Source organism: Betta splendens, chromosome 17 (genome assembly GCF_900634795.4).
Source record: "Betta splendens chromosome 17, fBetSpl5.4, whole genome shotgun sequence".
Taxonomy (NCBI): domain Eukaryota; kingdom Metazoa; phylum Chordata; class Actinopteri; order Anabantiformes; family Osphronemidae; genus Betta; species Betta splendens.
Window position 1 is genome coordinate 1,017,076 of NC_040897.2, and position 12,282 is coordinate 1,029,357.

General features: G+C 45.3%; 1 protein-coding gene across 1 annotated transcript in view; it reads right to left on the minus strand.

The window, feature by feature from the left end:
* Positions 1–12,282, minus strand: part of brinp2 (bone morphogenetic protein/retinoic acid inducible neural-specific 2) — a 196,752-nt gene that overhangs the window by 47,918 nt on the left and 136,552 nt on the right. Inside the window, 1 exon segment of the mRNA XM_041067994.2 lies at positions 6,862–7,296. Coding sequence (XP_040923928.1) covers positions 6,862–7,229 — 368 coding nt within the window. The 5' untranslated portion in view covers positions 7,230–7,296.

Consider the following 12,282-nt stretch of genomic DNA (forward strand, 5'->3'; position numbering starts at 1 on the left):
TTTTCCACCTCCGCGCTCTGGAGGATTTCTCAACACAAACCTACGTTGGGACCTATGGGCCTCTTTTGCTTTCTCGCTGTAGAGTCCACGGTGAGAAACCGCACAGGGGTTTGACTGTGTGGTCAAACACAGAGCTCGCAGGTTCCAGATAAAACGCCCGCTTTGGAAACAAGCTCTGAAAAGATCCCGATGAAGCGTTGACATTATCATTAACATACGTGGTCAAGCTGTGGCCACACACACACTCACACAAGCAGAGAATGTGGACGTGACCACATAAACAACAGAGGTGACCCAGCAGCTCACTCGTCTCCTGCTGGACGTGTCATCACTGCAGGCCTGAGGTAACTGCCTGTCAGTAGAGTCGATGCCAGGCTCCTCCTGCAGTGGACGGAGCAGCCATTAGGTGGTGGTGTGAGGATGCGATATCTGCAGCGTGGTTGTGAGTGGGGGGCTGATGGTGAAGAAACAAGAGGAAATGCTTCAATCCCATCACTGCTCTCTGTGAAGAAACGCTCCTTTTTGATGTTTCCTTGTCTCTGTCGAACTCCAACTTGCTGTGGGTTTTTTCCGCCTCTTCCCTCTCAGCCGCACAGACGCAGCAGGAGGCTCAGGGTGTAAATATGCGAGTGTAATTTCCCTGATTGTTCTCATAGGGAATTGTTAAGACGAGCCAGTGCATTTTGCATCAGGTCCTACTGGGAATTGAACCATCAGCGCTGGGAAGCGTATGGTTTCCACATCTAACCTCCCCGTGCACCTCATGCAACTGCTTTCACTCTTTGGTCAGTTACTGATTGGTTTCATGACAGTTAACTTTTATAACTTATCGAAATTCTAGTTTACATTCATCTTTTGGCTCCTTTAAATCCTCTACAGGTCATAGTTACATATTGTAACCGCCTCAGTACAGACTGACACCTGTCCATCATCACAGTTGCTTTGCTCTGCTCTCAGTTAGCGCCTTCTAAACTCCTTGTTGCTACAGGACCTAAAGTTAGTGGATTGAAACTCTAATGGAACGTCCACGTTTATAGAACTGACAGTACAGTATAATTTGATTTCAGTCACCTGCTAATGTGACAGCTGCTGCCCAAGTGCTGCCATCTCCACAGAGGCCAGTGGCTGTGGAGGCGCTGTCAACGTAAAACCACTAATACGCATGTCTCTTCCCTCATCTGTTCCCCAGCGTTTCACAGTACAATGCATACAATGCATCACAGCGCCTTTCTCCCAGAGCACAACATGTTAACTAGTATTTCCTGATTCATAGCGCAACGTTGGATTTTTTGCCAGTTTTGATTTTTGACTATTCCTACTTTTAGTTTAAGACTGAACTATCAACCACAGAGCAACAACTATATTTAAACATAAATACAGGTCAAACCTGAATATGTGACAGAATAGTAACTACATCTCACTACTTTTACACACATTATGATGCTCTTTACTTGTATCAATACATAAATGAAAGCTACACTGGCAACAAGAGCAATGATAAAGTAAAAGTATTAAACATGTTTTAACCCCCCTAAACTAAAGCAGTGTGTGTTTTTTATGAACAGCAGGTGGTAAAGAAGAGGTACAGTACAGCTGTGTAGTACAGTAGGGTGGACTACTTCACTTTGGGTGTAGTGTACATGGGAATACTGTAGGTTAAACACTGATTTTGAGGTATTGTTGCATAGTTGTTTTGTTTTGTATTGTCAGGTGATCCACTATCAAATGTACAGGCTCTATTTATGAACAAACAAAAAAGAAACAAACAAATGTTACTTATAACTGTCCACATCCTGCACAAGGCTAAATAAAATGTAACATGTAACATGTTACTGTGGGTTAAACTTAATGTATAGGCTCTTTGTGTTTGTGACCTACATTTGAGCTATAACTGTCTTTGTGTGAGTTGTGTTGGTCAACTAACACACACACACACACACACACACACACACACACACACACACACACACACACAGTCCCTCCCGCTGTGCAGGCAGCCCTTCTGAGTGTTTCCATCACAGAGCCACAGGCCTGTTTCTGCCCCGCTGCTCTCTCCACGCTCATCTCTCTGTGCCTCTGATGTTGTGTGGACCACAGAAGAAGACCCCCCAACCTACTCCTCCATCCTGCGTCTCATCAACAGCCAATCTTTCTCAAGTCGGCCTAAAAAGCAGAAGTGCAAATGAGGTGCAGCCCCGTCTCTGGCTATTAGAGCTGTTGGACAGACCCTGTTTGTCATCTCAGACAGCTGAGAACTCAAAGAGTGCGATAACGCCCTGCAGTGAGGTTTCCATGCACGAGGCTCCTCGGTGTCGGACTGGCTGGTGATGTAATGTTCAGATAAACTACTGTGGTGAAAGGAGGAGGGACAGTTTTTGCAGAGGAGATTGATGGCGGTAGCAAACCATGACTGTTGATCATGGGACGATGTGGCTTCAATTGCAACGTCATTTCTAACACGCTTTGCTCTGGAAGATGTTTTTGCATGTACATGCGAATTGAACTGAAGCCGTTTGAGCGATTCCCTCTACATTTACATATATATACTGACACAACTACTATTAATATGTCAGCTGAATCAGTTTGACTGTGTTGTTGGCTTTTCAGGTCTCTGATTTCTGACCGCAGACTTGAAGCATGATATTTTTTAATGAAACTTGCAGAGGTGACTAGCAGATGTGGACCTTCTGGGATTCTCTGATTCCCACGTTTGTTTGTTTTCTGTGATAGTGTGAGGCGATAAAAGTTGCCATGGAAACAGCACTGTTGATATGCAGCAACAGGTATCCTCCTAAACTCAGCGGGAGACCTGAAATCCATTAGGAGCTGAGGGGCAGATCTGCAGAGAAGCACAAAAGCAGAGACAATCTCTGCCCAGTAAAATAAATGAGTCATGGAAGCTGGTTGACGCCACAGTTAAGAGCAAGGTATGCTCTTAACACAAACAAAGTCCATCACTGGATGAATGGAGTGTTACCTTATTGTTCTCCACCCAAAATGAGCAGGACTACAACATTTATAGATGTGTTGACCCTGATAAAGTCTTGCATCTTTTCAGTCATTCATTAGACTTATGAGGTCAAGACAACCTGTCTTATGTGACAAAAGCAGACTCTCGGACAGGAGACCTCACGCACTGACGGCTCTCAGCTAGTTTGAGGCTGGACCAGCTTTGATGTAACTCTGGTGATGATGAGATTAAAGGATTTAACAGATTATGGCTCACTGCTACATACAGTATTCCCATCTCCATTATTCTATTAAAGACCAACGAGGGCAGCCAATTTAGCTGTTGCTCTGTGGCGGGTGAATGCAGAGAAAAGGCTGCTGGCGTCTTTAACGATAATCAGATATTAGCATTAGCAAAATTCACAGGGGTGCAGTTAGGAACACAGGAGAAGAGCTTTTTTAAAAAAATATCTCTGTTTCCACCAGTGTGTGTGTGTGTGTGTGTGTGTGTGTGTGTGTGTGTGTGTGTGTGTGTGTGTGTGTGTGTGTGTGTGTGTGTGTAATTACAGCATTACGACTTTGATCGGGCGATCAGTCCCTTCATTTCTATCTGTTCTCTATCTATAACTTGCTGGTTCTATAATGAGAGAACAGAGTTTGAAATACACATGAAGTGATGTTCCTCATTACTCTGCTCAGGGTTACACTAATTAGCCGCACAATGAAATGATGAATATTTACTGTCACAAGCAAGGTTATTTTTTGCAGATGATAATAATTAAATTGTATTAAAACAAAAACAAAGTCAAGACAAAGCTAACTCAAAGCGTCGGGTCAGACAAGGCTAAGTCATGGGAAGCGACTTGCTGCATCCCAGGCTTTAAATTGTGTTGTTTTCTAGGAGTAGTCACTGGCACTGTTGTGTTAAAGTCCAATGTTGCTCCAAACCCCGGTTTCTCTGTCTCTGTCACTGCTCTTATAGAGACTCTTAGGGTGTGGGAGGGAGGAAGCAGCCATCGAATCCCAAGAAATGACTTGGTCCAGCGCGTCCAGCGCAGAGAGGAGGCGTCTGTGTCTAGTCTATGTGAAGCAACAGTCAGTGTTTAATAACGCCCATCACTAATGCTGAAATGCAATTCAGTGCAAAATGAAAATGAAGTCCGTTATAAATCAAGAAAACGAATCCAGAACATGTGTGCAGCTTAGTCTTATTCATGTCTGGGAAACGGATGCACCTCCATTCTAAATGACAACCACTGTCTTCTGACTGGAAATGTCCGGGGCTAAAACAGATACCGATCATTCGTCCAACGATCACAGTAAACAAAGCGACTGTTAACTTTCTTCTTTATGTTTTTAATTCATTAAGAGGGAACGCTGTTTGTTACTAAAATTCCAAACGTGTACAGGGAAAACAGTTTGTTAAAGTCCCCTCTCATGCTTTGTTTTGGCTGAATATTTGACCTGGTCGTCTCAGTAAAGTGTCTGTAAACGTCTGTGTCATTGTGTTCTTGGCCCATTGTTGACTTTGGGCTTCAAACCCTCTAAACGTGTGAGCGGGTGTGTGGCTGACTATGCAATGATGCCCATGCTGCTTTACAGACGTGTCCATGACACATGGGAGGTCAGCGTCTTTCTGGTCGTCCTGGTAACTTACTGTAGGTCAAAGGTCGTCTAAGGGTGTGTGTGTGTGTCCGGTCGTCGCGTACTGGACTACACCACATCTTTTTGGTCCTGATACAGAGTTTTCCTTGGGTGTGACAGATGTTCTATGTCCGTTGAACTCTTGGTTTTTTTAGTCTACCTCAACAAGTGTAGGAGTTCAGAGTGAAGCATTCTGGAACTAACTTACAAAATGTGAGAAGAGGAAGTTGTTTTCCTTGACACAGTGCATAAATGTTATGGCATATGTGTAAAACTGTGACTCAAATACTGATACTCGCTTCTATCTATCCATCCAGTCCTCAATCTGAGAGAACTTCTGAGAATCAGGATAACTTGGCCATGTTTCCTTCTCAACGATAACTGCTAGTGTCCCGCGGCTAAAAGTGGAGTCATATGACGATCTGTCCCACTTATGTCACAAAACCTTCACCTGTCATTTCACACTTCACTTCCCCTTCATCTGTAAGCTGTGCTGTCTTTTCCATTTGATTCAGAGCGACACAGAGAGGCCGAAAGGAAGGGACGACAGCAGAGAGGCGGAAAGAACGTGGGAGATGGGAAAACACTGTCATTTTGTATTTGTTAAGGAAAAAACACCTCGACTTTGAGCGAGAGAAGACGCGCTGTAAAGCGGGAGGAGAAAGATCCTAATTTAAGGAACCAGCAACGTGCCTCGGATGGAGACATTCTGACCTGCTGCTGACCAGCCACCAGCGCAGCAGCGGCACCAGCTGAGAGGATAAGTGACCGCGCAGCTGCGAAGCGGTGCAGACATTTCTGCACACGCTCAGATGACTTCTTCTGGATAAATGAAGGCAACAGAAGACAGACGAGTGAGAGGGATCGAAACGGAGAGGAAGCGTCCACACGTACACGTCCTTGAACCGTCGCTGTCAAGTCAGTCAGGGGATTTAAACAGATACTATGGACAGTTCAAACATAGGGTACGATGTACGTCTTTGACAGTTTAAAAACTACTACACTTCAAAAGCTAAAACTAAAAGAATGGACTTTTAAAGCTGCAGAGAAAAGAAACCTGGAGAGGAGAAAAGAGGAATCGCAACGTAAACGGAAATTTAAGTAGAAAGAGATACTGTGTTAATGCAGGTATTAAGTCTGAGTTTATACATACAAACACACACACACACACACACACACACACACACACACACACACATACACACACAGACACACACGCACACACACACACATACACATGTTTTCTTCCAGAATGCTGCAATAACAGCTCGACTACGTAAGCAAGGCAGACCTACGTTACCGCACACTCAGAGATGTAGGGATTAAAGAGCAGGAGGACAGAATCACAGCCATCTCAGGTCTCTGATCTCTGTCTGTGACTCAAATGATCAGCAGCCCATCTTTTATCAGCTAACAGATCATAATGACTGTTTGAAGTCTCAATCCTTTACACATCCAGCAGCCACCTCAGTCCTTGTTTAGTCCACGGCTTTACTTACTGTAGTTCTCTTAGCAAAAACAAACAGCTGATTATTAACAGCTCCACACCAGGCAGCTGAAGAATCACAAATCAAGAACGAACAGTGACGTTCTTTTTGTTTTTCATCGTCCTGCTGACATGCTGTTGTCTCCAACAGAAGGTAAATATCAATGCTAATTAGGGATTTAGAGTTCATGCATCTAGCAAACCAAGCTATTTTCTATTCAGTTTTTACTATTTATATATCCTTTACTTATATAAAGTATAACAATATATATAGACTTTTATGTAAATAGACATTGCTAATTAGAAACAGTCAAGATATAATATTGTGCCATTATGTCATATACATGTGCTATATACAGTGTGGGGCATATAGTCGAGGCAGGGGTCCACCTCTGGACCTGCCTTATTAAGTTGCACTAAGCCTGACATATAAGTATAATTGAAACACACCTTGAGCTTCAGTGCGATGTCTTACACTTACTGTACAACACAATACAATTTACATGTACCTAATATGATTGGAAAAACCTGAATCGTAGCCATAAAACATCAACAACATCAAAAGAAAGATAAAAAGGTACCTTTGTGATTCTGCATTTAAAAATATAGTATTTACTCTATTTAATGTAACGCTTTTAACCACAGCACTAGTGTTTGACTCGATGTGTTCAGTGATTCTAGCTTCTCTGGTGACTTGGACAGTCAGCATTCAGGAACATTAAACTGAAACGTCCCCCTCCACACTTTGGGTACATTTACAACTCGCCGCAGACCTCTCTCACCTGTAAATCTTGTATCTGGTAGAAAATCCCTGCTGGAACCTCTCTCTGAACTCCGTGTACTCCGGACACCTGTGGAAAGGTCCCTTCTCCGACAGAAGCCAGTCCAGCTGCCCTCTGCTCTGCCTGGCGTTGAAGCCCAGCGCGGACGAGCTGGAGGGGAGGGAGGACGCGGGCGCGGAGGCCGACAGGGAGGTGTGGAGCGCCTTCCCGTGCCCCCCGGCCCCGACTTGCTCAGCTCGGATGGGCCGCGGCTGCCATAGCAACACCAAGGGCAACCACAGGAGCATGAAGGTGGAGGCTGACCATCTAGCACGCCAGGAGAAGCCATGGGAGCACCTCTCTCTTCTCATTGGCCGAGGAGTTGCCATGGTCCCGGTGGTGATGTACTAGGGCACCTGGGACCGGCATTTCTTCTGACAGTCACCTCCCGCTGGCCTGAAAGCACACAAAACAGGAGGTTTAGAAGGAGGTTTGACAAAACAAGAAAACATTTTTAGTGCAGTACACAAGACGAATCCAATCAAAATCACAGCTCGGTGTTGATAGATATTTGTATTGTGGCTGCAGACTAAAATAAAGAAAGAAGCATTCTGTTGAGAGTTAACGACAGTGGTGGCAGTGTGACAGCTGGAAGACATCTACAAGTCGGAGACAGACGAAACATTGCGTTATTACAATAATATCAGCCAGTTCCTCCAAAAAACTGACAAAATCATATTGATGAGGACAACACTTGTTTATAATCAAAGTTCAATCAGTCTCTAATAGTTTAAAATGAAGTCAAAGAAGACTATTGGTCGATGACTTTCACTGAACTTGGACAAATTAAGCTAAGTATCATTTCTGGTTTTGATGCTGATGCTGAGACTGGCTGAACCTTTGTAATAATTACCCGATGCACATCAGTATGATCGCTCACATAACGGTGGATCAGGTTTTATATGCTGTGCATCCGTGCTCCACCTTGCTGCTTTGCTGGCTGCACAAGGACTGATGGACCCTTTAAGTCCCCTCAGCTCACGCTAGCTTTTTCAGGAGTCACAGACCCCCTGGCTTCCTCCACAGAGAGTCACACTTGAAAGCAGCATAGATTACCTGTGTATCTGGGATGTACAGTAATTAAACTGTTGGCCGGCCAGGCAGGTTTAAATCCCTCTCTAATGCCTCCTGGAGCCCCGTTTAAAAAACAGACTAAATGCTGTCTTTGAGAATTACTTCTGAGGCTGCGAATACAGTAAGTCCTCATTCCTAAAAGGAAAAAATCAACCCGACTGAGGGCTCCAGATCCTCAGAAGCCCCATCGTCACTGTGACAATAGTTTTGGTTGCAAATCTATTAAACGACACCCAGAACAGTGATGAGTGAAGACCCTTAACACAAGTCAGACTGCAGCACGGCCTCTAAGTGACTGTGTCTCATTAATATGTACCAGGAGAGCCGTGAGTGATTGTTCACGTGTGCCCTTGAACGAAAACAGGGTTGTTGTTGTTTGTGTGATCGCTAGATTTATGCAAATGAACGTGAAGAGGCGTCCAGCCAAGGTTAAAGTTCATCAGGACCATGACATTCACCTCAGGACACTGAGCCGACGTCCCTCTCACGCTGTCGCGTGACAAACTGAATGTTTTGGGCGCTTTGTTGATGTCACGCTGATGCCAACACTCACTTCTACGAGTGTCTGGCTTTCTTTAAGCTAAGACTCAAGTTTGCGTCGCTGGCCTGACTTGCACCCCCATCACGCAGCAGAGCCTTTTCTGCAGCTCTGCGTGTGAGGACGCTGTACTGCTGCGTTGCTGACGTCTGCCACCGACTTTGTCGCCTTGAACATCACTTTGACGCTGAGGCACAGACGCAGCGGGACGTCCCCCTCCCTCCGCCCCCCCTCAGGCGTTTGGACAAGGGAGCCATCACCCGCCTCGAAACAGATCGTGAGCATTAGCAGCTCAGGCACAGAGCTACACGTATCACAGCCACGCTGCCATTCCTCAGTATCTGACACCCAACGCCCCCTTTAAACACGCCTTTTACTTTGAAGGATCTTCAGATTTAGGATCTCTAGGACTGCTGGGTAAAGACTTCCGGGATGAACCAGAGTTTAAAGAAAACATATTGCTGGTACTGAAGATGCTTTAAGTGGACTGGGATCTTAACTATTCCCTATTTATTGTACACACAAATTACTGAATTAATTGATGAATAAATGCAGGTTCGGGCATGAACACACAATACTCAGGGTGCTACATTTTTAATTTTCGCTCAGTGCACACAGAGATTACAGCAGTTTGAAAAGGCAATTAGCAAAGTCATCTGTCAGATGAATGTATTCGTGCAACTAAAAGCAAGATGAAAACCCGACTACGGGGATAGTGCACTGAGGCCGTTTGACACTTTATGGCCCTGAGGTAAAGTTGGTGCAAATTAGAAGTGTTCCAATTTGTCGGGATCCAATTTACTTTTTGGTTGTATCTCCTCCATCTCCTGCCACAGAGTATATGCTCATGTTTTCTCCTAGGACATCAATCTAAGTGAGCCTCCCAGGCTAATTTTAAATAGATGTATATATAGGTTTTACTTTACAGCTCTGTAATAACACGTTAATAGTATAATAAATCTGGGAAATAAGGTAATAGTGGTGTAATGTCAAAGTACTAAGTAAGCAGTTAATAGCAAGAGTAAGAAGGTACAGTATACAGTACTTAATATACATATATGATATGATAATATGTACAGTAAGTATTAGCCATATACAATATTAACAGAAAGAACAACAACAGAAAGAAGAAGAATGCTGTGCTAAAAGTAACAGCGTGTTAAGAGAAAAGCATTGAAAGTAGAGATGTACAAAGCGGATCCCACAGATCCTCATTAGAACCCATCCAGGGTTTTTACTCGCCGACAGAGGTTCTACTCTGCAGAAACTGAAGCTGGTCTGTGGGGCTCTGGTGCTTTCCCTCCTTGTGTGTACAGCAGGAGTGAGAGTGACGAGCTCCTCCCAAACGGCCTGTAATAAACAATTTCTCTTAAGCCAAAGGTCACTGAGACGATACAAGCAATTTATCAAAGAGCTGTTGTATGAACAGAACAAAGTGCAAAGATGCGGCGAATAGCAATAAATATGAAGCTACGCAAGTTACAATTCAAGCAGAAATGGGATGTCTCTGTCTACCTTCCTTCCTTCCTTCCTTCCTTCCTTCCTTCCTTCCTTCCTTCCTTCCTTCCTTCCTTCCTGTATGTCTGTCTGTCTGTCTGTCTGTCTGTCTGTCTGTCTGTCTGTCTGTCTGTCTGTCTGACTATCTCTGTCTGCCTTCCTTCCTTCCTTCCTTCCTTCCTTCCTTTCTTCCTTCCTTCCTTCCTTCCTTCCTTCCTTCCTTCCTTCCTTCCTTCCTTCCTTCCTTCTGTCCTGTCTGTCTGTCTGTCTGTCTGTCTGTCTGTCTGTCTGTCTGTCTGTCTGTCTGCCTGCCTGCCTTCCTTCCTTCCTTCCTTCCTTCCTTCCTTCCTTCCTTCCTTCCTTCCTTCCTGTATGTCTGTCTGTCTGTCTGACTATCTCTGTCTGCCTTCCTTCCTTCCTTCCTTCCTTCTGTCCTGTCTGTCTGTCTGTCTGTCTGTCTGTCTGTCTGTCTGCCTGCCTGCCTGCCTGCCTGCCTGCCTTCCTTCCTTCCTTCCTTCCCTCCTTCCTTCCTTCCTTCCTTCCTTCCTTCCTGTCTGTCTGTCTGTCTGTCTGTCTGTCTGTCTGCCTTCCTTCCTTCCTTCCTTCCTTCCTTCCTTCCTTCCTTCCTTCCTTCCTTCCTTCTGTCTGTCTGTCTGTCTGTCTGTCTGTCTGTCTGTCTGTCTGTCTGTCTGTCTGTCTGTCTGCGCAGGGTGTCCTTCGCCTCTCGCTCCTTTTAGCAGCACCCCGTGGCCCTTACGAGTTTAATGACTTCAGATTTGGACTTTGGGGACCAATATTTACTTCTATATCATGTCAACACGAGTGGCAGCAGGCTGCAGACTCAAATTGTAGCAAAGCAGAGCAGCACAAGTCTTCTTTCAAAAACCTGGTAAGAGGCCCAATGAATGAAGTCAAGGCAAGTTTCCATTCAGTGCGATTATCAGGACTGTAGTGATTATGTGCTTGGCTGATCAGGAAGCTGTAAACATAACGCAGGTCTGTTGTTTGTCTCCTCATTATACGGGTTCTGTCGCGTTGAGCGGAGGCTGCGCTGAACTGCACGTCTGTACGTGTACATGTAGATGTTTGGGTTCTTTCTCAACTCAACATTGTGAATGCAGCTGATCAGGTAACTGCAATCCAACCATTTTCACACAGCTTGATGTATACAGCACCGTAACACTAGACAGCAGATCGATGGAGGGGTTCTGAGATTTGCAGAATATCCGCTACTTCTTCAACCACCTCTTGCAGAAATAAGCATTCTCTGCAACTGTCAAAGCTCCTCTCCTCTGAGACTCCAATTATAAAATGCATAAAACATGCGGCGAGACAAGAGAGGGAAATTATGACTGAATTTTTATCCCTGACATTTAATGTTGGCGTTGCATTATTCACACACCCTTTGCCTGTTTACCCTTCTCTCCATCCCCATCTTTCGGGAGCTGGAGGTAAGGTGAAAGGCCCAGACATCCTCCAATCCACAAGGGGAAGGGGAAGGAGGCAGAGGAGGGCAGGGGAGCGAGGTCCTCCAGGTGGAATGGAAAAATCGACCATGTGTTGTGTTTAAATAACATCTCACAGTTGACTCTGGTGCCAAGAGAAAGCCAGAGATTATGTTTATTTCGTTTTTTCTTTTTCCTTTGCGTCGCCTTCACTGGGATGAGCTGTTCTACTGTGTTTGCACAGAAAGGGAGACATGGGGGAGGGACAGATAGAGGAAACGTAAGATGGGGGATGGCGGTTTTCTCCCACCCAGCCAGTGACCGAGTCAGAGGCTGAGGTGGACGCGCTCCAACCTCCTGACCCATCTGAATAATTTGTGCTCCAGATTGGGAGGAACAGAATTACACAGGGAAGCCGGTGCTTCGTCTTGTCTCTTCTCTGAGTCGGGCGAAATTACAACTTTCATTTTTCTTTGCGGCAGAGAAAATGAACCTGCAGCAGAATTCATCAGCTCCCCACGTATGAAGTGCAATTACCGCAGCTGGGATTCATTATTGGATCCGACACACACGTGTGTTCCGTGTCTGTTTGCAGTTGCAGATTCATGTATCTGTGCACACTTGCAGTGTGTGTCCACGTGCATGTGCCACGAGCACCTGGCCAGGCCTTCGGCAAACATTAAGCAGGTGGAGGTCCATCAGCATTACGGACCAGCTGCACTCCTCAACCCCAGCAGCTCACTACTCACCTCGGCAGCGCTCAGCAGCGAGGGCTGCCCAAGTGCACACCTGCGCCTGCCCTGCGTTAGAATTCTGGCTCAGCGACGC